Below are 27248 nucleotides of genomic sequence, written 5' to 3' on the forward strand. Positions count from 1 at the left end.
TACGATAGTATTCATGTTTGATTTAGCTTTTTGGTACTTTGAATGTGTTCTGAGTTTGGTTTTGCAAATTCGAGGGATTGTAAATACTTTTAAAGAATCACAAATTCATTATAGATTTTTTTTTCTAATTTCAATTTTAAAAAGCAGTATCAGGGTATCATATAAGGTGGGATATCGCTAGATACCTTCTCCTACTCTCCAGACCTTTGTTTCGACGAAAACTCAGCAGGTCCTTATCATCACTATTTTCACCTTAGTGAGAACATATCTAGTGCTCCCACCCTTCGTATGCTACGGTTGCTACCGTATAAAAAATGTATTTTATACGTATCAAAAAATTATACATGTAGGACATACTTCCACATAGTTGTAGGACATACTTCATGAGCACTTACAATTTTTCGTATAACTTTTTGGCACGTATAAAATACATTTTTTATACAGTAGCAACCGAAGCATACCAAGGGTGGGAGCACTAGATATTCCCTTCCACCTTAGTTTAGTGTGCTTCGTCAGCAGCTCCATGTCAGCACTCTCGCCACGTCACCATCCCAGTCAGCAGCCATGCCTTAACCCTCTCCCCTCCCCCGAGACCCGACCTACTCTTCCCCGAGACCCTCGCCGCTGCCCAGCGTCGCCGCCACGAACCCGCTGGCCAGCGCCGCCGCCGCACAGTACCGCCTCCGTCACCCGCCCCCACCTTCGCCTCCCGCCTCCCGCCGGTCGTCCTCTTCTCTGCCCCGGCTTGCTCCCGCGGGATCCTAGGATAGGGCTTACAGGAACCAGGGAAGCGAAGAGGAGGGAGGGATGAGCATCGTTCCCAAGGAGACGATCGAGGCGATTGCCCAGAGCGTAGGCATCTCCAACCTGCCCGCCGATGTCTCCGCCGCCCTCGCCCCCGACGCCGAGTACCGCCTCCGGGAGCCAATGCAGGTCCGCTGCCCTTCCCTTTGCCCTTGCGATTATCCCCAACAGATTCCAATCATACATAATTTGGGTTTGAATGTGACGTGGGGAGATGGGCGTATAGCGTCGTAGGAGCTAAAATTATTGAAGCTGGTAGTCAACCCAGTGGCGGAGCCAGGATTAGAGCAAACCCTGGGCCAAAAAATAAAGGCGAAAAAACTACGCTAAAAAGCTCATGTAATAGCACACCTTTTTCTTACAATTGCAAAAATGAACATCTAAATCAACTGAGTTGTTAGCGATCCAACAAAGTACATTAAAAATCACATAATACGAAAAACTAGTAATACAGTTTACAGAAAGATAGTACACGTACAAATCTGATTTCTGGACAGTCTATTGATCAATTCAACCGAGACACTTAGATGAACATAATCAGTCAATTACGTATTTACGTAGCTCACAGATGGAGCCGCAGCTTGAAGCCTAGTCAATTACATAGTCTAATTGAGTGAAGCATGTATTACGAAAAGTAGAAGACGTAGAGTAGAGGCGCATGACCGCACCAGCACTCGCACCTCCCGGCCTATGGTCGCGCTCGCGTGGAGGAGAGCATGAGAAGGTCAGGCAGGTCGGACGAGCAGCGGTAGCGAAAGCAGTCGAGCAGAGTGCGGGGGGTCGGCAGAGAAGGATGGCTGGGACGGGTTCCGGTCATCCAGGGAGCCTGCGGGCCGGTGACGACGCGTGTTTCCGGCCGCTGTGAGGGGAGGGAATGAAGCAGGAAAGGACGCCTTCGATCCGTTTGGTCCAGGATGATGCATCGCACCATGGGCCAGATCGAAATTCTCCATAGGTAGTAAGCCGACAAAATTGCTGCGCCCCGGGCCATGGCCCTAGTTGCCGGGGTGTAGCTCCACCCCTGAGTCAACCAATCATATCTGAAGAGAATTGACAACACATACCGACTGTCTATTAAATACCGAGCACTTCTTTCTATAGAATGAAAGATTGCCGTGGTACGCGAAGCAGTAACGATTAGCATACAAAGATTCAGACTCGATGAGTACTAGCTCTCTCTAGGAAGGCCAACACGAACCATGGTCATAGCAACTAGCAAACACCTGCCATGAACCTTGTGAGGCATCGGAAATACCCCACAATCTGAATATTCCATCTCAATCTGGGCTCAAAAGGGAATCTTTATCCACAGCATGAAACAATCTCAAAAAGAAACTATGTACGTAGTATCACGCTAATTATGTGAACCTTAATTTACACACATTTGTTGTACATGCTTAGCTTCGCGGTACCCATGGGAGATGCTTTGAATTGTGTTATGGTAAAACAATCTGAAGCTTAAATCAACTTTGCACTGAATCCGCTAACAAAGTAAAAATTAGTTGGAAGACCTAACCTCAAGAAGAAATGCATAAGGTCTGGCATGGGTGAAGAAATGAAAGAGGAGGTTGGAAGAGCAGTTTAGGCAGGAGGAAGAGTGGAGATTGGGTGAGTGAAGGATAGAACGGTTGGAGGTAAGCTAGCTGCAAAGTGCCACCAAATCCAATGGTATTTAGTGAAAGCCGATAAAAAAAGAACCATCAGGATATACTTTATGACGTGGCTGAGTGAGGATGCTGGAGAAAACTGCAGTACTAGGGAACTTGCTGTTTAGATATATTGGATTATATACTTCCCTTGCTGTCCACAACAGCTAATTTCACCACTTGAGAAGTTTTCATGGAATCCCGAAAAATGGCATTCCCGTTCCATCTTTATAATCGTATCTCACATGTTCAGGACATACCAGTTGCTCATTGGTATTGTATTATATTAATTCCAGTATTCCGTGCATTGTTTCAGGATGCCATCAAGTGTACACGGCATGCAAAGAGGACAGTTCTGACTGCCGACGATGTTGACAGTGCTCTCAGCCTCGGGAATGTTGAGGTGCTTTCCCTTCGAACAATAAAAACTTGGGATGGTAAGAATGCAGAGTTTTGTAGATAACTAGATATAGTATCACTTGAATATGTGACTTGGTTAGTAAAATTATCTTGGTACATTTTGCCTTGATTCCTTTCTGGAATCTTGTTCAGTATTTTTTCTAACAGTCTAGCCGACGTGAGCATGAGTAATAAGTATGGAATTTTTGAAACAGCCTAACTGACGCCATCTGATTTGTTGCTTTGCATTTATACTCAGTCTGTATATGGATTTGCTTCTGATGACCCCTTGTGGTTTAAGAGAGATCTGGGCCATATGGATCTCTTCTATTTTGATGATAGGGAGGTAGACTTCAAAGAGGTAAGAGCATTATTGATGAACGAATCAAATACATTTAGACTACTTTATTTTGATAATCAATTGGAGTTGATGTACTTCTGTCATGTAGATTATTGAAGCTCCTCTACCGAAAGCTCCTCTCGACACAGGAGTTGTAGCTCACTGGCTAGCTATTAAGGGCGTCCAACCTGCAATTCCAGAGAATCCTCCTGCTGATGGTTAGCTCCTATATTTATTCATAATGTCTAGTTCTCAGTTCTTTACATCTTCACAAGTTTTGTTCATATTTTGATATCGTACGGAATATACCCTTTCTTTTTGAATTTTTGGGGAGAGGGTGAGACACGGATTGGCTATGAAACGGAAAAGTCCATTTTGCACACCTTAACTATTGCGAACCCTGTTCCCAAGGAGCTTTGAATATTTTAAATTTATCCAACGCTTCTATTTTTTCTTTGATTGGATAAATATAACTATATCGGGAGTAATCATCTGAATGTTATGAACGAATCATAGCCATCCACACTTTTCACAGGAAATGGTCCACATATATCGGTGTGAATTATTTCTAGTGTTGTAGTGCTTCAAGTTGTAACCTTTTTAATTTGTTTTACAAATTTTTCTTGAATGCAATCTATGCATTGTTCCATGTCTGAAAGCTACAGTGCCATAATTTCGATGATTCATCAGTTTTTTTCTTTTCTTTTGTTTTTCTTTCCGACGTGGATACTTGCTATTCCACTTTACACACAGACACCATTTTTTCACGCAAAGATAATAAATAAAGCTCATCGTGGAGTAAAGCAACACCCACATAAGTATTATTACACCATATGGCACACTTGCCATGTCCAAAATAACACTAGTAACCGTCTTTGTCCAAACGTGAAACACTAATCAAGTTTCTATATAAAGAAGTAACAAATAAAACATCTATAAGCAGAATAGTTAAGCCATCAGCTAACTCCAAAAGGACGTCGCCAACAACTTCAACTTTTGCTTAAACTCCATTCACGACTTCAATGCATCTTTCGCTTCTTTGTGTAGTCCGCGTCGAATGAAATCCCTATAAAGAATTTGCAACATGAACAATTGCACCTGAGTCAATCCACCAAGTAGATTTCGAAAATAGTGTATACAAGGATTCATTTACAAAGGAAACTATATTGTTACCTTTTTTTTTGTCATTAGAGACTTTATCCAATCAGGACAATCTTTCTTGTAGTCTCAGTCTGAAGACACTGATCTTTGTCCACTGGGATTGGCTTGTTCAGGTACTGATGCTGCATTTGACCTGATTGGTTTTTTAAAGATCAGTGTCTTCAGACTGAGACTACAAGACAGATTGTCCTGATTGGTTAAAATCTCTAATGGCAAAGAAAGGTAGCAATATAATTTCCTTTGTAAATGAATCCTTGTATACACTGTTTTCGAAATCTACTTGGTGGATTGACTCAGGTGCAACAGTTCATGTTGCAAATTCTTTACATGGATTCCATTCGACGTGCACTACGCAAAGAAGCGAAAGATGCATTAAAGTCGCTAAGGGAGTTCAAACAGAAGTTGAAGCTATTGGCGACGTCCTTTTGGAGTTAGCTGACGGCTTAACTATTCTGCTTAAAGATGTTTTATTTGTTACTTCTTTACCTAGAAACTTGATTAGTGTTTCACGTTTGGACAAAGACAGTTATCAGTGTTATTTTGGACATGGCAAGTGTGCCATATGGTGTAATAATACTTATGTGGGTGTTGCTTTACTACAGAATGAGCTTTATTTATTATCCTTGCGTGAAAAAAGTGTCGTGTGTGTAAAGTGAATGAGCAAGTATCCGCGTCGGAAAAAGAACAAAAGAAAAGAAAAAGAAATGATGAATTATCGAAATTATGGGCCTGTTGCTTAGGCCATATTTCGAGGGGGAGAATAGAAAGACTTGTTAAAAATGATATTCTTCCTTAGCACAAACGAACGCAAAATCCACCTTCTTCCTCCACTCAGTGTAGTTAAATGTAGTTATCACCTCTGAGGGTTGGAACATCCTTGATGTAGCTCATCAAGTAGTACCCGCCTGAAAACCAGAATGAAGTGAGAACAATACAACAATTGCATATTATAATCCAAGGACATGCAACAATTTGTGCAACTAAAATCAAAACTATATCATCGTTGGGCAGAAAATAGAGATAAATGCATCATTGCAACAAAACATGATCATGCCATTAATAGCGTTGGTCATAAAATGATAGAATCATAATTGTTTCAACAATCACTTTTAGTCAACTTTTAAATTTTAAGCATCATTTTTGCATTTGTTCAATTTAAAATGCATCTTTTAATTATTTGCAGCGGAAATTTTGAATTTAAACTTTAAACTTTTTAGAGGCATAAACTCTCACTTTTTAATTCCTGAACAAATATTTCGTTGGTCCTATTTATTCAGAAAAAATCTAGACAAAAATTGGCGAAAAAACAACCCAAAAATGCCTCTAGATTTAACTAACATAAAATTGTGCATGGCCTAACTAAAACTGCGCGGCCCACAGCCCACGTGAGCGCCGAAACTCTGCGCGCCGCTAGGTGCGTCAGGGTTCGGCCTGTTAGCGCGGCCCAAAAAACACGACACGTGGCTTGCCTGAGGCCCGCACCGGATCCCTTACGCGGGAGCGACGCCAACCTTCCGATCGGATCGGACGGTCCCGCGCGCCTTTCGCCCCGTATAAAAAACCCGGCTCTCTGCACTCTCCGGTGGCGGCTCGGAGACGGCGGCTCCCGCACGCGCGGTGGCATGCCGGCGACGAGGATCTCTCCCCCTCCCTTCCCATCCACCATACACCGATAGCGGCGAGGAGAAGCAGCAGCGGCGCCCCTCTGGCCCCGTTGCCGGTGTGCGCGAGCACCTCGAGGGTGAACGCACCGCCGTCAACTGGCTCAGCGGCGGCGCCCTTCTCCGGCGACGAGCAGCGGCAGCCGCAACAACATCCGGTAAGCCCTTTGCCCCGTAGGGGTGTTGTTCTTCTTCTCGATGCCTCGGCTTGCCGATGCGCATCGGGATCGAGAGGGAACGGCGTGGCCTTGCGGCGGTGCTCCTTTTCCGGTGAGCCCGAGGGCCTGCGCCGGTGAGCTTTTTCTTTTTTTCCTTTTCTTTCGATCTAGGCCTAGGGTTTGGTCACATGATGTCTCTTTCCCGAAACAAAAGATCTACTCAACTAGTAGGATCTGATAACAATGTTAGTGTTGTGGTTCAACTAGTGTAGATCTAATGCCGGGGTACCGACTCTATGCATGTACTGTGTACGAGCGAGAGGGGTCGAGAGAGAGAGAGAGAGGGTTACCTTCTCCCTGCGAGGAGGAACCTGACGGCGTCGACATGGTGGCGACGACGGCGCGTGGGTGAGCGAGAGGGGTGGCGGTGGAGCTTCCCGTCGGCACTGCGCAAAACCCTAATCGGTGGGTGATGTGTCAGTGGGGCGTGCGGCACTCAGGGCAACCTCGTGTCGAGTGCCACCGGCACCCCTCTCGCTCACCCACGTGCCGCCGGCGCCACCATGTCAACGCCGTCATGTTCCTCCTCACAGGGAGAAGGTAACCCTCTCTCTCTCTCTCTCTCTTTCGACCCCTCTCGCTCGTACACAGTACATGCATAGAGTCAGTACCCTGGCATTAGATCTACACTAGTTGATCCACGACACTAACAGGTGCATGTATGAAGAGTCCTTATGTCCATTATTTATTATTGAGACATGTACCTCTTGTAGATTTTCGTTTTCTCTAGACAACTAGAATTTTTCCTCAGCCATTTCATCACCTATGGAAAATAGAAGTAGCCCATCTGAAGGATGGCGGACAGGAGTACCAGTTGACATCAAGCTTCCCGTTAAGCACATATTATCTAGAGAGCTCCAGGTATTACGGTTATGATATTGTATATACCTGTAATCTGTCTATTGATTTAGATCTTTATGAGAAATTTACATTCCTCTTTCCTTTTTGATTTTGCAGATGTACTTTGATAAAATAGCGGAGCTTACTATGAGTAGATCAAACAGCCCATTATTTAGAGAAGCATTAGTGAGCTTGTCAAAAGACTCATGCCTTCATCCGCTGGTTCCTTACTTTTCGTACTTCATTGCGGATGAGGTTGCGATCTTACTTTCTTAGCCACATGGATGAACTGGTATTAACTTTAACTGCACGTTTGTATAAATTTCAGGTTACCAGGAGTTTGTCCAACCTTCCTGTTCTATTTGCTCTCATGCGTGTTGCCCAAAGCCTTCTCCGCAATCCACATATTCATATTGAACCATATGTAAGTGGTTGACCGTCAAGTTTGATACGTTTTCCTGCCATTTGTCCCACTAAAGCATTGCATCATTCCGTTTTCAGCATATTCTAAAAGCAATACTTGTTTTCATTGCTAGTTGCATAATAGTCACTTCCATCGTTTTGAAAAGGCTAGGGCATAGGCTTTCAGACAATCATTGGGAGCTTTGCGATTTCTCTGCCAATGTGGTTGCTTCAGAATGTCGGAGTCGGAGGTGAGTGTATACTGAGATTTCAAGATTATAAGTATAACGATGAACAATTGTTATACTCTGTAATAGGTTCAAATGTGATTATTTAGAATGAAGCAACTTTTGTAAGTTATTTAGTTACATCTACCATACTATGATCTTTAGAACCATTCATACAAATTCAATATAGTTCCTTCCACCAAATTGCGTACTCTTTATGAAGTATGCTATAGTATTTATTTGTAACAAGTTAAGGATGAGTGCCAACTTGGTGGCTCTATCTCTATTCTGTACTAGTCCTCTGTATTCCTTGTTCATGGGGCCATCTTAGGTTCGTGTCATCTTCAAACAGACAATAACAGTTGCTGTTTGTTAATTTCCTAGTTAAAAAATTGAACCACTTCTGCATTGCACATAATTCCACTACAGAGGGCTGCGGTTGTGGTCATTACGGAAATTGCTCTAAATCAACTGTTCACATATTTGCATAGGCTCTGTAGGCAAAAGTTGTACTCGCTTTAACATTGGGGCATTTTCTGTACCTCTTAACTGATTCATAATGATTTAGTGTAGATATGGCCACGCGTATCGCAATGACCAAATCCTTAACAGAGATATTGATCCGTGCATTTTGTGATCCTCATAAAGCATTGACACAACATTATGGTCCTGTTCAATCTTCAGTAGGTTAGACTTTAGATGAATACTGAAATATTCGCTGGCAATTTCTTGTTGATTACCAGATTAGGCTTCTGCTTTTGCCCAAGCTCGAGACATACATGCAACTTTTGGATCCTGAATTGCAACTTGAGAAACAGATAAATGAAATGAAAAGAAAGGAAGCATGGCATGTTTACAGTGCCCTGCTGGTTAGTTTCATAGTTCTGAACCAATAGAGTACATTTCAGAAATGTATTCCGTTTTTTTTGCACCGATCCACATATGGATGTGCAGCCATTTGGGTACTCAATGTGGTGGGTGCTAGGCAGATGGAGAAGTGTAGAAGGCATAGTCCACCAGCCAATTAACATGTGGGGTCCTTTTGTCAGATTTCTTTAGGAGTAGCAACTGAATGGATATAGGGTTCTAAAGTTATACTCACTACATGTGGGCTAGTAAAGAAGAATATATTTTTTATTGACTGTGCCCAGCACCAGGTTTTTGAATTTCTTATGAATGTATATATGCTGCCTTATGGTGCACCTGGCAATTGCTATTTTTGTTGCTTACTGCTGGATCCATTCTTTCAGTGTGCTGCAGGCAAATGCTTGTATGAGCGGCTCAAGTTATTTCCTGGCTTGCTCTCTACGCCGTCTCAGCCACCTTTGAGGAGCAATAAAATAGTTGCAACTAATAACCCAAGTAAGTGCTCATTGTATTTACCATAGATGTACCACTTGGCAATAAATCCAATAAATTTCGCCTCATACGGTGTAGTCTTCGGTTCGTGTGATTTCTATGCCCTTTCATCTCGGATGTAAAAGGTTGAAATCATTATAATTAATGGCTTCTACTTGTGCAAATTTCAGATAAAAACAAGTCTAGTACAGATCTCTCCGCATCGCAGCCACCTCTGAAGAAGATGGCATCGGATGCGTCGAAGAATTTCATGGGTTCAGCAGCTCCAGTGGCAGGAAATATGCCAGGATGCATGGGTGGATTCTCTGCGCAGCTACCCAACCCCAGCATGATGCAAGCATCATCCTCTGGACAAATGGCAGACGGCATAGCAGCAGCAGGCGGGATCCAGAGAGACCAGGGAGGCAACCACCACGCGCAAAGAGCGTCTGCAGTGCTGAGGCAGGCTTGGAAGGAGGACCAACACACGGGACATCTCCTGGAATCGCTGCACGGGGTGTTCGGCGAGGACATCTTCTCGTTTATGCAACCCCCGGAGATATCCTTCTTCCTGTAGAAAGGAAGTGATTACATAACCTTCATTCTTGTACGTTGTCAAATCAAATTTGATGAAGGGTTGAATTGGGTGAGCGTTGGATCGATACCCATGTCAACTAGTTGAATATGATTTGCACAGGAGCACCTGCAGTATTCTTTTTTGATGGTCTCCTGCAGTATTCTTGACCCTTCCATTCCTTCATTTCGCTCCCAGCAAATTGTTCTATTGTCAAAATAGCATTGTACCACAGTAGTGGCCACTACAATAGCAGAGGAGATCTGAAAGATTGATGGACTCGTTTTTCTGTCCATCAGCGGCACTGAACTACTGCACCTCTCTTATTTTTATGTTTCAGCGTACATTAGCCGCATAGCAGCCCATGGGCCAGGACTAAAGACCAGAACTACGGATTGGACAACTTGGGTTGACAGGCAGGTCCATCTTAGCCCGACACTTCAAACTGGCCAATTGGCCCAAATCGAACTATATATCCATCTTGCCAAACAACTCATACCATTCCACCCGGCCCATCAGCTTATTCATCCAACCCTAAAAATTCAACTTAGGCCATGTATAGCACAAAGCGCTTGCATAGGCTTATAATAAGGAGAAAAAGGATGAGGATCCGCCTATTTTCTTACTGGCCACTTGGCAAACGATGTAAATTTATTCAATAATTAATAAAGATGTTGTGGTGGCTTTCAAAAAAACCATGACGATGATGGCAGCTAGTTCGGAGGTAGACCAATCCTAGCTGTAGGTAAAGGAGAGTAGGGCCATCACTAGATGCTCGGCTTAAAATGTCACTCTATTAAAGGGAGTACCATTTTGCTTACATATTTTTTCCCACACGCACCACAACTAAGAATTAAATGTACTCCCTCTATCCCACCAAAAGTGTCTCAACTTTGTTAAAATTTGAATATATCTACCTAGTGTCTAGATACATTCAAAATTTGACAAACATGAGACATTTTTTGATGGGATGGAGGGAGTACTAATCTATCTCCCTTTTAATAAATAAAGCGTATTTTAAAGTCAAACTATGTTAAGTTTGATTAAGTTTTTTGAAAAAAAATCATTAACATGCATAATACGAAATTAATATTGTTTGATACATCATGAACTATATATATTTTCATATGATATATACTCACTTCATCCCAAAATGGATGTCTTAGATTTATATAAATCGGATGTATCTACATAGTAAATAGTGAATGGATACATCCAAATTTTAAAAAATATGAGCAGGAAGTCCTACTCTATTTCAATCATAGGTTGATAGTTTCCTTGGAACGGAAGGGTAGGGTAGTTGTTGATAGTCTTTTTTTTTGGTCAAACTTCACTTAACTTGATTTTTTAAAATAATATAGGATTTTTTCATTGGAACGGAAGGGTAGTTTTTATGTGCCATGAGTACTCCCGAGGATGTTCTCTTCCTGGCACATCCCTTAGTTAAACCCATATCAGATTAAAAGCCAAACATAGATAGCTAGTACTGTAGATATGTACACATTCAACTTTTCTCTTAAAATAGTGTACACATAATAATATGGTCCCCGAGCTGGTAGCTATGGTGCCATTTCATTGAACAATATCAAGACCAATGAGGAATATTAACTTGCTTTTGATTCTTGGGCAACTAGCTACTTAACTTTTCATATCGATCTCTCCAATGCGTGTGCCAGAACTCGAATATTGGAACCACGCCATGCATATGGGATACTCCTACTAACAGTATCTTGACTTGTATTTCATGGATACCGCTAAGCCTATAAACTAAAATTTACTATAGTAGTGTAGTACACTTAAGAGTTCTTGGTACAATTAGATCACGCTTCACGTATTTTTTTCTTTCTTTGAGATCACTCTATTACGCTTAATTTGGAAAAGAAATTTTCACAAAAAAAACTCATGCCAGCTGACCTATAAGAAACATCATATACATTTTTCTTATTGCAACAAGTACAGAGCAGGAAGACCTACTCTATTTTCATCATAGGTTGATAGTTTCCGTTATCATTTAAATGAGCTTAAGGTCTTTCTTTTTTAGTACAAATCTCTTGTACATCTATACACTCTTAAACCTGAAATTTCTATGATAATATGCAGTAGCAAGGCTATTGTCGTTTTTCTTCTTCTTGCAACCAAACAACTTCTACCACATATTAATCCGTGTTTTCAGCATATCCCTACAGAAAACAAGTAGCCATATCACGGAGGTCCATAAACAGGATTGTATGATGACACACACATGGCCGCGGCATGCGAGCATGGCACCACTCACTTAGCATACGGTAGTTAAACGTGTGATATCTAATTTGAATATACTCTTAAACCTGAAATTTCTATAATAATATAGTATGCAGTAGCAAGGCTACTGTCGTTTATTCTTATTGCAATCAAACAACGTATTCACCCGTGTTTTCAGGATCTACTTGCAGAAAAACAAGTAGCCATATCAAGGAGGTCCGTAAATTCGACTGTTTGATGGCACACACATGGCCACCGCATGCGAGCATGTCACCACTCAATTAACATACGGTAGTTAAACATGTGGTATCTATTTCGAAGATTTCATATCTTAATGCTTTACTTAGGTAAAGAAATAGTATGCTATGCAGGTAACAATGTCAGCGGCCGATTAAGTTTACTTGCTTGCACCACAGTCCACAGTACATAATGGTCATGTTGTGCGTGTCCTTATTTACTTTTTTTTTTGGAAGACCGATGTCGCAAAAGAAATAAGGTGACAAAACTGAATAATTATCTAGATCCATTTTAGTTATAGATATATCCGTATCTAAAAAAAAGTTGAGACACTTATTTAAGAACGGATGAAGTACTTAAAATGTAAGAAAAACACTAAGATCACCATTATAGGGAAATCGGCCATGCGTCAGTTATTTACTCCATATCTCATATCATGATTCTATTGCAGGGACAAAAAAAATCCACCGGCACCGGATCTAGCAAAATTTGAACAGCATGTTATATATCCAAATGCTCCTTAGCACGATTACTAATCTATTCTCCCTTTTTATTCATATCAAGGAGTATCATGAAAGACACAGCTGAATTAGTCGTCATTAGTAGGACCGAAAATTAGGCCGATCAAACTTTGGGAATGTTGAGGAGGATGCATGCAATCAGAGATTTAAAAAAGCCATAAATTTAGAGAGTGCATGATCAATCAGGCGATCGCTATATAGTTCCACTCGATCTTACTGTTTGTTCAGAGCAAAATAAGTAAATATCATACTAGTAATAATTAGTCAGCTGCTACATGGAGTATATATATGCATGCATGTCCTTAATTCACTTATTGGTAATGGTGGGAGCTAGAGCTTAGCTAGATTGATGGTATAACAGATCCATGAGGATCGAGGAGCTGGAGCGCGCCTCAATCCATGATCGATGCTAGTATGGCGGTCGTGCATGCCCCTGCGGCCATGGCATCCCGTCCGCAGCCGCATGCCCAAGCGGCCCGCCTCCAATGTTCGCTGGCACGCCAAACATTGGCATCGCTGCCGAGGGGTCGCTCATCATCGGAGCGTGAACACCGCCCCTTCCGGCGGCGTCCTGGTGGTGGTCCTCCTCGACCTCGTCCAGCGGCAGGCGCTCGTACGTGGCATTGGCGAAGGTGGACGCGATCACCATGACAGGCCCCGCCGCGGTGAGCGCGCCCACGACGCTGCCCCCGACCACCTGCCCCTGCCCGCCGGCGAGGTATACGGTGAGCCCCGTGGAGCCCGGCGGTGAAGGCCCGGGGAGGAAGGTGCCGGTGAGGGAGAGTATCTCGAAGCGGCCGCGGAGGGCCACGACGGCGCCCGGCGCTGCCGGCTGGCGTAGCGCGACGTCGGCGACGGTTCCGGCGCCGCTGAGCACGCAGACGCCACGCTGCCTGCGGCGGGAGAAGTGGGCGATTGACTCGGCGATGTCGGCGCCGCCGGCCACCTCCATGACGTGGCTGCGCAGCGCGTTGGGGCTGTCTCGCGTGACGAAGATGGGCGGCTTCGGCTTGTTCTTGGACCCCGGGGGCCGGCCGCGCGGGCGCCGGTTCGCTGGCACCACCACCGCGCCCTCCTTGGGCTCACAGCGGTCGTCGTCCTGGCCGCTGCCCCCGCCGCTGTGCTCCCCGTCTGCCTTGGCCGCCATGGCGTCCAGCTGCTGGTTGCTGGAGAGGACTGACGGCGGCGCCTCCGTGGTGAGCGGGAGGCCCAGCCGCCCTTCGTCCCACCACTTGTTCGCCAGCTTCGGTTCAATTTCTTCTAATCCAACCTAACTAGCTAGTGCTTCCTTCCTTCTTTCTTAGCCCTGTTCCTTGTACCCAGCTTTGTAATTTGCAGCTAGAAGTTAGCTCTTCTTGCCAGCCCTACACCATGCATATGGTCTCGTAATTAATCTGGGCAAACATACAAACAAAGATCGAAAAATTCTTCATGTGAACAATCTATAATATGCTTACATCAGATGCATATATGGGGATCAGCTCTGCCTACCTCTGATTTGATGAAGAATTCAAGATCTAGATGCAATTAAAGGGATGTCGATAACTTTGATCTTCTCTAGCTACTAGCACAGATCGAATTGAAGGAGAATTAGTACCGTATGCGGAGTCGTGGAGAAATTGCATCTAGCTATGTCGATCCAGGAACCGAAGATCGATTAGCTAGCTCCTCTTCTCCCCCATCGATCTGTGATGTTTCTTGCTCCTTCTTTTTCCTGGTGTAAGCTTGTGATGCTACAACACCCTCAGTGTTATATATGGGGATGCAGGATGGTGAGCTAGCTAGCTAGCTAGAGGAGAAAGACTTGTTGATTGTTGCTAGCTTTGTCATGGAGAGGGTGCATGAGGTGTTGATGGGTACATTCTAGTTGTACTTGTTCTACACCTGTTTCTATACCAAGCTCACTAGATGTGTATGTGTGTACATGACATACTTTTGTAAGAGAAAATTAAGGCTGAGCCCACCTCTTTGGTTTACCAATATTTTACGGAGGGTAACGTGGTGGGGAGTAGAACTACCGGATACAAAAAATACTAATCTAACCATTTCTTAACTTGCATGCTTGGATGGACCACTGGTACCATATTTTTTTGTTCAATGTATTTTTATATCTAGATGACTCTAAATTTGTAATAAGTAATCCTATTCCTACAACCAAATGGGATTGACATGTAAGCAGCCGAGTACTAAACCAACTTGCTTTTGTTGAATGTAATGCATGCATACTTTTCAACGCAATGTTTTTTGAATAACGTAGACTAATTGTATGGGTTTTTGTGTATTATAATCATCCATATATTTGCATAAATGTATATTTTAGAAGTGAGACTAAACACCTTAAACTCTGGATCAATCGATGTCACCAACCATTTATTTATTTACTTAATGTTTGTTACAAATGTTGCCATTGCACTAGCCACTAGAGTCGATTAATTGCAATGTTAGAGTACCACAACCTCTATTTAAATAGCCGTAGCCGGCTATAGCCAGACTATAGCCGGGCTATAGCTGTTTTGGAAGGCTGCGGGTATAGCCTATAGCCGGCTATAGCCAGACTATAGCCGGGCTATAGCTGTTTTAGAAGGCTGCGGGTATAGTCTATAGCCGGCTATTTAAAACATTGACCACAACACACATTTTTCGTAAAAAATGATATTAAACCCTGACATCTACACATACTGATTCATGATCTGTTTATTCATTTAAAAAAAATGTGTTACACAGAGTGACATTGTGACATTGCGTAACATCCCAGCTTTTGAAGTTACAAAAGAAAGGAAACAAATGTATGCAATACATCCATGCATTGAAAATTTGGAATTTCCACGTTTTTAAATAAGCTTATCGCACAGACTGAAGTTTCACTTGAGTTGATGGAATTGAAGTAGATTATCAAATCAAGCGCTGTAAACTTCAATGTTACTTTGCTAAAACCTTATTTTGGCTAGAGGTGATTTGATCTATAGGTTAGATAAAATGGAATTAAAGTTATTACAACAACACATTATTTAAGAATCAAGTTCGTTAACATTACGAATTTTAGTTTAAACTATTAAATCATAATTTATTAAATACATGTGACATGAGTATGCCATATCGGGTCCTAAGCATTGCTATCCCTGTTACAAAGCCCAAAAGGGAATAGAGGAAAGCCCACGAAGAATTCTAGATGAATCCGAAGATATCTTATTAGGAAAGCTAAGCCCATATCAGGTGAATCGACATGTACTGTAACTCGACCTCGAGGTGGACTCTGAGACCTAGCCCGCTATATAAGGGCTGGGAGGGGCCACCGAGGAGGGACAGATTCAATCAGAGAAAATACCCCTGTAACTCTGGTTCCACATATATAATCTCGGCGATTCGCCCTTGATAGTAATACTCGTCGGCTGCCTAAGTTTGGCTGACCGGTTTGTTGATTCGCCTGTGTCCTCCTTCTTGAAAACCAAGTCTATCATCATGGGTATTGATGAAGTTAACCCTTTGTCAACAGGGAATATCACGAAACTAAATTCGTTTACATTACGAATTTTTGTTCAAACTATTTGGATAAAAGAAACTATAAGTGTTTTCAAACTCATATGATCATGCCATGATAAAATCAAACATAACCATCCAAAGTTTAGATATCATCCATCACAAGTAATCATAGGGAGATCGCTAATAAACAACCCTAATCCATTTTAACACATTTAGCAATGAAGTAAATGCATTACACCAAAACCTTGCCTAGCCAAGCACCTATGCCAACCTTAGTACTATTTTGAAGCAACCATCACCTTATTAGGAGGAAGAGCAACCCTACTAAACTCAACTAATACCCTAGAACCATATTTTAATCCTCATTGGTGTATCACTTGGGTGATCACAAGTAAAACCTAAAGACCGTACCTTGAATTTTGGTGTACATGTTAGGTGATTAGTGATAAACCATAATATTAAACTCTACCTTTCAATACAAGTACTTTGATTAGTTGACCAACACAAGAATTAAAATTCAAACCTAAGAAACAAGTGACCAACATCACTACATCTTGATTTTTTTGATAATAATAGAAAGGAATACCTTCTTCATACTACATTCCTTTAAATAGGAATTATCTTCTACACCTATTCTAAAAAAAGCATTCAAAAACCTTATTACAAAGTACTAGCAGGAATAGGCGCGGCGGCACGCCGTGCCGACCGTGTACCATGGTTGTGACAATAATTTTAAGATTAAGAAGGCAGTCCTGCTGCATCATTCTTCCATATTAAGAGAGATCTTTATAGAATTGAATGAAATTTGGACGCCTTCACATGTTAAAAAATGTGTACTCATTACGAAGTTCAACGAATATATAAACATAATATATCACTACAAAAGGCTTTAAGTGCAAAATACAAACTATCTACATGCTCGAAAGCTAGCTTTCAACTAAACCACGATGAGGCTACACACCTACCATCAGTCACTACAATAAGTTCCGGTCTAACCCACAGACACATAGCTAGGAGTCTAGGACCGATCCATCCAATCTCATCAGCAAGAAATATACCCCCACGTAGCAAAACAACAATCTGAGTCACTATCTCATTCCGTCAGAAGAAAATGTGCCCTGAAATAGGGCATGGATCATTAAGTCAACAAACCTAAAATTGACCACTTGAATACATCGGAAATCTTAAACAAATCCCACAAGAAAGCACAATGCATAATATTTTCAAGAACAAAGCTAAATGTTCAACATAAGAGCATTGTACTATTTCCCTTGCAACATACTCACAAGAGGTAGCAACAAATCAGTAGTCTACCAAGATCCAGAGACCAAAGAAGAGAAGTAGAGAGCAGGAAATAATCATGTAATTTAAACAAACAGTATGATAGTTCCCGAACAGAAAATGATACAGAAATAATAAAATATAACGTAGTTACAGGGTGTTCCCTCCCAATAAATAATGTTGAAAATCCCATAGATTAACCTTAAAACCCATGGAAACCGCTTAATGCTGAAATGCACAAACTGAATTCAGAGTAGATCCTACTACAACGAATAAAATGGTATCGAACAATCCTTTATTTTATCTCTGAACTGGTCAATTCGATTGGCTGGGATGCATCCTTCCATTTTGTTGCCCTGAAACATCAGTTAATTTTTGAATGTATTATCGTCTAGAGAAATTTAATTTTGATACTAAATGATCATATGACATATGGAAATTTAGCATCCTTTCACTATACAGCAGAAAGCCATTCACTTGAAATGTAAGGGTAGTAGGTGCTTGTACGGGCCTGGCAGGACAAAAAACAAAAGTGTCCACTGACTGTTTTTCATATAATATAGTGGGTACTGACAAATAAGGGGGTAAATAACTCAAGTTAATTACATGCATTATATTTATGAGTCTCAATATTTAGAAGGTACCTCTTAGCCAATTACAATGAAGTCCAGCTCGAACAAATTACGACGGGTCAATTGATCCCTATGTTCCCAGATTTGAGCGACACACACAATGATCTTCCATTGAAATCCCCAAGGTGATAGATCCTTCACCAAGGTTGTCTGCATGGCCGCTCTTCTAGTGTCCATGTAAGAAGATATGTTCAGTAATGGTGGACATGGATGCTGGTACAAATCGCAACTGCAGTAATGCAAAAACTAAATATAAATTGGTCAAATAAAATGGATGATAGCAAACAGGACAATCTAAGGTAAGGAATAAAAAAACCATTAACTGATGCCGAATGATAATCATTCTCTGCATTCAAATGTAAATATTACTATCCATGATTGTAAAAATCAGATAATTTGTGAGCAAACCTTCTGATTCAGAAAGACCAAAGTAATACTAACTAAATTATGCAAATATGTTGTAATGTGTTTTCTTGCAGACATAACTCTTCCACGTTTAGTCAGCGCGGGCGACCCAGGGCAGCAACCGAAACAGGGAGGCATCAGTGAGGAGAAGATGGCGAGGTAGAGGGTGTCGGCCACGATGATGAATGTGGGAAGATGCAGGAAAGTTGGCACGGAAGGCAGCGGCGCCACCGCGAGCGCAAGAATGACCAAGAGATGCGCCAGAATTTATTCATGTTTTTATAGCCAGCTATATTGCTAGGATGTTAATGGAAAGTTTGGTTTCCATGTGTAAAAACAAAGCAGTCAGGGCGTCCGGTGTCAAAAACTATCTCTAGGTTCTAAATTGAAAAGTGAGTCCCTGAATATATGCAAATTTCTAATGGAGCATGCTTGGAGGATTAGTAGGCCTATATACAAACACAGAACTTCGAATCGGGCTAGTAGGCCTATAATCCTTTGGATATAATAGAGTTCTGAAACAACAGTTTCAATTAGTCCACACCTTAACATCCTAGCATTAGTTAGATACTATACTAACCAGTAACAGCACGGTCCAAAGAGCTTCACATATTAATGTTCGGAATAATCCATCGAATCAACTTTGGGGGGAGGGGATATTTAATGTATGCTCAGACTACCATTTGGCTTCAGTAAAATTTGACAACGGCAGCTAAAGGCCTTCAGCTGAGGATGGTGACCTCGTGCGGCTCGCCAAGGTATGATCTGAATTTTCAGTAGAAGTTTGTTCCCAAAATATTTGAAACATACTTCCAATGAATAAAGCCTATTTTTTGAAGTCAATACAAAGCACTTCGATTTATGCAGCAGCAGTTGTTGTTCCTGATGGATCAGTTATTTTCCTTGTAATGCTGATGGATTAGCTTGCTATATCTACCAAGAACCAACTCAATGAATTTCATTCCTTTTCACCACATGGCCAGGTACTATGTACCTCTATGGCAACAGTACGATAGGGTCTCTCACTCTGCTCAACCAATAAAATACTAAACATGGCCGACCACCATAGAAAAAAAAGAAAGGATTCGGAGAGAATTCTAGTCGACTCACATGGCATGCACGCGCAGACACACACACACACGCGCACGTGCACGCGCACGCGCACGCGCAGACCCAGACCCAGCCCTTCCAATGTATACGTGTCATCCTAACGTAAATCCCAAAAAAAATCAAAATTATGAAAAGAAAGATGTTGGTTACCCTATAATTAAGTACTTGGTGCTCAATTGCGGATATAGAATTTCCAAACAAAAAAGTTTCAAGCCATGATCAGTCTGTAGAACCACTCAGCCAATGCTTCCTAAAGTAACAATGCAGGTAGTACTTAGCTTCACACAGGAATATGACAATTTGAATCTGATCCACAAATATTGAGAAACTCAGGAAGAAAAATAGAAAACACAGGAAAGTATACAACTAACCACACACCTTCACATTGCTCCAAATTGTAACATCCATATGAATAAGACAAAGACACCATACACCTTCACATACTACAGTAATGCCATAAGACACTGCTACATGGTTGTGTTGTGATTTCATATACAATCAGCACCAAACTGGCAGCTTACAATATGCCACTGCAAATATTCAGATAGGCGCGTTAACACAGATGACACACAGAAGTTGATAAAGTGCTTTAATTTGAGATTGCAAGAGTGGTCTTCTCCATGGATTACAACAAAAGTTTGCAGGAGGAGTTAAGAGACATATATGTGCCAGGTATATCTATGAACTTCAGTAAAGTAGAAGATTATTGTGTGCTGATAAGCTAATGTGCAACTAAATTCCACCGTGACTCTTCAAATTCAAAATCTTAATATGTGTCTGCATGTTAATTTTATTTTCCAGTGTACAGAAAGCAACCTGTAATAAATAGGCAAATCGCAAGTAACTAAACCTGAAATTAATATGGACTCCATCACAATCAAGGCTGAAATGGATTTGAGATGAAGTTTTTACAATGGTTTTAATGTATACAACGTATACTAATTAGGCTTCAGTTTTGGTGCTTGAGAAATCAAAATGATGGTAAATCATTGCTCTAGGGGACCAACTCTTTTCACATGGTGGTAGATAATGCCTAGTGAGAGATACCATGGCCTCTAAGGTATATCACAGCTATTAATTACGCTTTAGGCACGTTAAACCAACAACAACTTTTATTGTCATGCAAAAGAACTACCCAACATGAAAACAGTCCATTCTACTCTGACCTGAAAAATCGTTGGATTGGTCAAACTTGCCCTTGATAAAACAAAGTTCACTGCAACCCCACAGGTAACCGTGGAGTTTTATTTGAAGGAAAGCAAAAAAGCCAAGAACATCAGTTCGTCCTCAAATTCCTCCTATGCATAACTATTGATGATACTGCCAATTCTTATTCCACGTAGAAGAACAATGATCTCCAAATCAAGTAGAGACAATACATCTTGTATTTGGGAAAGTAATGAATAATCTAAAAAACCATAATCAATCTACGATTTTACCTTTAAATAAGCACTGTAATATTGGACATAATACGTAGTGAGAAAATATTCTTACCATCTCCTACATGCTAGTCTCTTAACAGAGAACAGACTGCCCGCCTAATATAAAAAATCTCTTATATATAGAATTTGAAACATAAAGGATTTTTGAATACTTGGAACAATCTATCAAACATTTGACCTGAACAACATAAGTCAATCGCAATTAGCATCATTTTGTAACAGTTAGCCTGCAAAAAGGGTCTTTCTTCCGAGCAAACAAAAGATACTGAAAATATAATGAGATGATTTTGGAACAATCCCTCTAATTCCCCATTTGGAGTGCGGCGGCGGCCGCGAGGTCAGGCCGGCAGATCGATGATCTGGACACTGCGAACGAATGAATACAGGACAGTTCTAAAAACAAGAAAAAACCAATAATCAGTCTAGTTGAAGGGGCAGATACTTAGCATGGCACAGGCATCGGAGTGGCCAAGGCAACCTGGAAGTAATGGGAGTTTGAGCAATTCACCTGAGTCGATGAGAGTAGCTGTGCCGCACCCACCTAGGCCACGATTGAATTGTCCCAACTGCTAGCGAAGAGTCTTCAGCTGCGGCGCTGCAGGAGACATGCCAGGGTAAAAGAGCATAAGCCAACAAAAAATTAGGGGGGGAGCACGGAGATGGCCTGGAGGGTTCAGTTTTGGGATCGAGAGGAAACATCAGAGATTATGAACGGGAGGGTGTGACCAACCTGAGATGGGAGCGGGCCACGATTGTCATCGCCGTAAGGAACGCCGTTAGCAAGGACGAAGCAGATCTGTCCGGTGGTCTTGTTGGCGCCCTTGAAATCCTTGCGGCAATGCCATCAAGAAAGAAGGTGTGGATCTCCTGAAGGTCGAAGAAGTACAAATTCTTTAACGCCGCCCTGGACGCAGCCCAACCAGGCCCACATCATGCTCGCATCAGCACGGAAGGCTCCTCACGCCGCCAATACCACCGCTCGCCATTGCGCCTCCCAAACACACCAACATGACATGGCGCCGGACGGAGGCAAAGGAGGCCGCTAGTGGTAGCCAAATCGTGAGCGAGCGAATCGAGCGCGACCAAATGACGCCCCGATCCCACGCCGGGACGCCTCCACCCATTTACAACCGGCCTCTCCAACAAACACCACCGCCGGTCAGATGACGCCCCAATCCCATGTCGCGACGCCTCCACCCATGCGGCAGCCTGCATCCCCAGCAAACACCACCGCCGGCCAACGCGACCACCGGAGCTGGACGACCCGTGGCGCCGGCCGCCGGCCGCCGCTCTGAGTCCCCTGGCTGGAGGGCACCACTCGGGCAACAAGGTCCCATCGACGCCGGACCGGAGCAGGCCTTCAATGGCGGGAGGTACCTGCGGCTGCAAGGGGGGTCAGAGATGACCATGGTTGGATGACTCGCCGCCGGCGACCTCCACTCAAAGGCTTGTAGACATCTAGGATTCCCATCGGTGATGCGCGGATGGAGATATTCACTGGGCGAGACAAAAGAATTGGATAGGTCATCTCGATTATTCAGGTAGCACCGCTTTGACCAATTCTCACTGAACCAACAGGTAGTGCCCATGGCCCAGCACCGCTCCATCCACATTTGGCTACCTCCACCCGAGCGATTTACCACAACATGCGACCACCGAGCAAACGAAGAAAAATAGTATAACCCAAATCGTTACGCAGCACCAAATCGCACACAGAAAAATCCTTGCGAAAACCATATCAAACAAAAGTGTTACGTGTCACCACTGCGGTAATTCAGAGCAGGCCTCAAAACTATGAGAAAAATGGAGTGGGTTGCCCTATAATATAGTAGAATTGGACTCAATAATATGAGTTACTACAAATTCTTATCGAAGCATGCTTGGGAACTTATTAGAGAAAAATATCAAATAATAACGCTAAGTGTTATTTTCTTCTTTACAACCCTAGGGATAAGTAAGCTAATAAATATTCAACAACAATATTAGTAGATCAACCATGAAGAATTAGTAGAAATACTAAATATACCAAATCTTTCACCTTGGTTCAAATTTCTAAACATAATTCCAAAATGAAGAAATAGAAAAAAAGAAAAGGAAAAGAGAAAAGAGAAAAGAGAGGGAAAGCCAGCCGAACCAGGTCGTAGCAGCCCACTAGCACCAGCCAGCCCATCATAACCTTTCGCCTGAAATAAACCCGATGTAGGGGATCGTCTTCCACCTCTAGATCATGCAAGAAGCTTGGTGGCAGAGCCTCGTCGCTCGCTCGGGCCAAGATCCTTTCTACCGACTCCAAATGGTTGTAAGTATCGTCGTGCCGTGGCCAAAAATCCTAGCCCTCCATTTTCCCGTTCCTCATCTTTTTTTGTGCTAATTTACGAAACCCTAGTTCGCTGGTCTTTGCCTCGTCCCACCATTTTCGCCCACTGGGAGATCCGTCGAGACTTCCACGAGCTCCGCCTTGTCTCTAGCCTCATGCCCATCGATGTGCGCTAGCCGGGAAGCCCCGTTCTGGAGAATCAAGCTTTTTCTCCGACTTTGTCTGCCACACGCCGTTGATGATTCCATTACCGTCCGAGCACCTCTGACCTCTTCGTCAAGCTCTACACACTCCTGGTGAGCTGCTGCATCTCCCAGTGCCCTTGTTCATTCTCTCGTGCCCAATATCGATGTCGCGTCGTTCATCTCCGTGCACCGGTGCTCCGCCTCATCGTCGACAACACTCCGGTGACAATTAGGAAGCGGCGCCACCACTTTTAGGTCCACTGGGAGCCACTGGTTCGAATGGAACCATCTGGCCGTCCTCCCGATCCTGGGAACGACGGCGCTGTCGTCGACTTCCCGCTGGCCACCGTGTCCATCACCACATCTTCGATTTTGACCTGGTCAACCGCCTATGTGGTAGTTGACGTGGCCAAGGTTGCAGCAGTCAGCGTCTGTAGTTAGGTTTAACCATGTACTAATAGCATTTCCTGTTTAATTCAAAATCCAAAAAATCATTTTATGTTTAGGATTTAATTCCAGGAAAATTAAGAAACTTAGAAATTTCATAACTAAATAAGTAAAAATCAAAAAATACAAATAAGATATTGAAATAATCACAAAAATAAGATCTATCCATTACAAATATGATATCAAATTTTTAATAAAAATGAAAATTTAGTTATTTAGTAATTATTAAATAATCCTTTCCGTATATTCTAAATACTAGAAACATTAAATATTACTAATATTTTCGAAATAGGTAATAATCATTTAGAAAATTAAGAAAACACCCAAATTATTTTTATTTTATCATAATCTCATTAAAATAATTATTACATGTGTTTAAACTCTAAATAATATTTATATTAATTATTATCATTTTCAAAAAAATGCTAGACCCATTAATAAATTGTATTTAAAAGTTATTGCTTAAATTAAATTTGAATAAAAAAGTTATTACTTTTAAAATTGTATCACAAATAAGAAATCCTAATTCTGTTATGAATAAAACCTTAATTTTATATGAAGTCCTAATTTAGTTAAACCCTAGGAGCATATAAAAAGTAACCAAATTGTATTAACAACAACTTATAGGTATTTCCCAAGTAAATCTATGCTCATGTTCTATTAAAATTGTAAAAGTCCCAAATACAAACGAAGGGGTCATTTAATGTCTTCGTTTTGAATAAACCATGTGTGATCAAGTAGCACGAAATGAAAGTAAAACCTAAATTGTTACTTTCATGTCATCACCATTAATCATCATTCATTTGTGCAACACCACTATAATGAACTATAATAGAAATTATGTGTAGTACTTCACTTTGTATGCTCTTGCTCAGCTAAAACCATGTAAGTATTGGATGTAAATGAACTTATCTCATTTAAGACCATCTAATACTTACCTAGGGAAGCAACTAAAACGACCCTAGAAACCAATAGCCCATTTTAAATACTTATTGTTTAATAAGAAACATGTTCTTTAAAAGTTATTCTTTTGAAGTAAATAACAAGTAATCAATACATGTCTTATAGGACCTAAAGCTAACAAGTATTATTCACATGATAATATCATGTCCACCATTATCAATTATATGTTTCTATACTTTTATGCTTTGATATACAACTCGTAAGCAATACTAAGCTAACGAAAACCCTAATAAGGAACTTGTTTGTGAAATCACTCGAAAAGTGCAAGACACTCCAAAATATCATGACAACTCACCAATTTTAAACCATTAGAATTAGGTTATGTTTAGAACGATTGCATCTCATATCTATGCATTATAGCATCTTTGTCAGTTCTTTATACATTATCCTTACCTGACAATGATGCTATTTCATAATTTGGAGTTATCACATCTCGAAGATGTTGTCTGCATAATCTTGCAGTCTACCAGGCAAGTTCATCACTTTCTCATAACATTTGATTATGTTTATCAAATTACTTGCAAAATATTATTCGTATCACTCGTGCATTACAAAGTAAATAATTACTTTCCGATTATGTATATGATTATGTGGTGGGCAATGGAACCGTGGTATGAATTTGGTGGAGGTTCCATTGCAACTAGGTTATATACACATAGGACTTAACAACAAATGTCATCTAGTGATTCTTGCGCCGTAAAACTCGTGTTAGTCGAAAGATCTAGAGTGTGACGGAGTAGTCAGTTGTACCTTTTTCCTCTTGCATATCAACAGATAGACTTTACTGAAGGCTAGCAAAGTTCTGGTAGGGTGGGAGCCCCTTATTATTACGATGGTACCGTGTATCTACGATGGGTTGTAGGGTGAGTCTGAGGGTCATGTGCCGAGGGGTAAGTGACCAAGATGAAGTCGGAAACTAAACTAGGGATGGCTACAATAACGGGTAGGTATGCGGGGTCACGAAGAAAGATAAAGATTGGCTTGGACCTTATACTAGGCCTCACACCAAGGAAGTGTGAATGGAAAAAATTCGTCCGGTTGGCAACAAAAATAAGCTCTCTCATGGGAAAATCAACACAACTATGCAGAGTGTTTATGAATTGTGGCTTGTCACTCCCCCTTCCGGAAAGGAACTGCGAACGCGGCCGAAAAAGAATTTCATGAAGTTCTGAAGCGAGAGCATGAAGTGCTTGCGGAGGGTCTACTATGTTGTAAAAGCGATAAGCAAATGACGAAAAACGAAAGGAAATCGCAGCGGAGACACAAGATTTAACGTGGAAAACCCCTCCAACACAGAGGGAGAAAACCACGGGCGCAAGCCAACAAATACTTCACTATATCGGGGAGTATTTACAAACGCCGTGGGTTATCTTATAATCTGATAAACCCTAGCCGGCGGCTTGCAAGAGGTATATATAGGCGGTGGCATCGATCCTCGATCCTCGCTCCACTCGTCAGAAGTTAGCCTCCCTTTAGTATGAATTTGGATCACAATATAACATACTACACCGGTTGTGTACTCTTGTTTCACCATAGAGTGACTCAGTGATACCCTCGGTACCTGATTAGCTGATGGGTGTTGGTTTCTGTTTTCAGGGCATAAGACCTTAGTGACATGTTTCTTCACTCATTGTCAGGTTTATAGGTATTAAGTGGTGGTTTCGGGTTTTTTTTATAGCGTATACCTTTAAGAGATCTTTGCTAAATAAACTCCATATGCATTGTTTTGATGGAGGTGCCGTGCTTCGTTCCCCCCTTTTAAAAGGGAAGTAAAAAAGCTTATTACTATACTTGTCGTACTGATCAGTACTAGCAGTAGTGATGAAATTCCGTTGGCTAACTAAACTAATGGTGGTCCTATAAGTACAAGTTGATAAGTACATTACTACCAGCTAGTATTAGTAGGCTGGTCGCGCGTCATCGTCATATGCATTATTTGTTTATACATGATCCTAGTTGGTTTAGGCTAAACTTTTCTGCTTAACTCGACACGCGTAGTGGATCATGCTAAAAGCGGCGCAACTTGGTAGAAGAACAACTTACCAATTCGTGTCGCTACACGTGCTAGGGGTAGGCGACCACGTTTCCCCAGATGTATGGATACATGGAGTACTAAGCAAACACGACGACTTGTTAGCATAAAAAAAATCACCGTATTTCAGGCTAAATATTGATTTTATAACTACTTTATGTTTTGGAAGCAAAATACTACCACATTTTATTAAAATTTTCGCAAAAATACCCATTCTGGCATGGGAGGCTCACATGCAAGGCTGATGTGGTAATATTGATAAGCTAACCCATATTAACAAATAAAAATTCTCATTAAAAAAAATAAACAGAGGGGTCTTCTCCTTCCGCGCCTAATCCCACCCGA

At 41.8% G+C, this 27248-nt stretch overlaps 1 protein-coding gene and 1 pseudogene across 2 annotated transcripts; one reads left to right on the forward strand and one right to left on the reverse strand.

Moving 5' to 3' along the window:
• Window positions 1-592: 592 nt before the first annotated feature.
• Window positions 593-9678, forward strand: LOC127346020 (transcription initiation factor TFIID subunit 6-like; annotated as a pseudogene).
• A 3150-nt stretch (window positions 9679-12828) lies between these two features.
• On the reverse strand, window positions 12829-14497 carry LOC127346021 (AT-hook motif nuclear-localized protein 20-like). Of its 2 annotated transcripts, none has more exons than XM_051372552.2 (2): window positions 14207-14497; window positions 12829-13973 (listed from the first exon to the last, which is right to left on the reverse strand). In XM_051372552.2, the coding sequence occupies exon 2, from the start codon at window positions 13754-13756 to the stop codon at window positions 13019-13021; it is 738 nt and encodes a 245-aa protein (XP_051228512.1). In that variant the 5' UTR covers window positions 13757-13973; window positions 14207-14497; the 3' UTR covers window positions 12829-13018. The 2 variants fall into 2 exon arrangements, with proteins under 2 accessions (XP_051228512.1, XP_051228513.1); XM_051372553.2 differs by having other exon boundaries at window positions 12829-14003.
• Between the last annotated feature and the right edge of the window lie 12751 nt (window positions 14498-27248).

Source organism: Lolium perenne, chromosome 3 (genome assembly GCF_019359855.2).
Source record: "Lolium perenne isolate Kyuss_39 chromosome 3, Kyuss_2.0, whole genome shotgun sequence".
Taxonomy (NCBI): domain Eukaryota; kingdom Viridiplantae; phylum Streptophyta; class Magnoliopsida; order Poales; family Poaceae; genus Lolium; species Lolium perenne.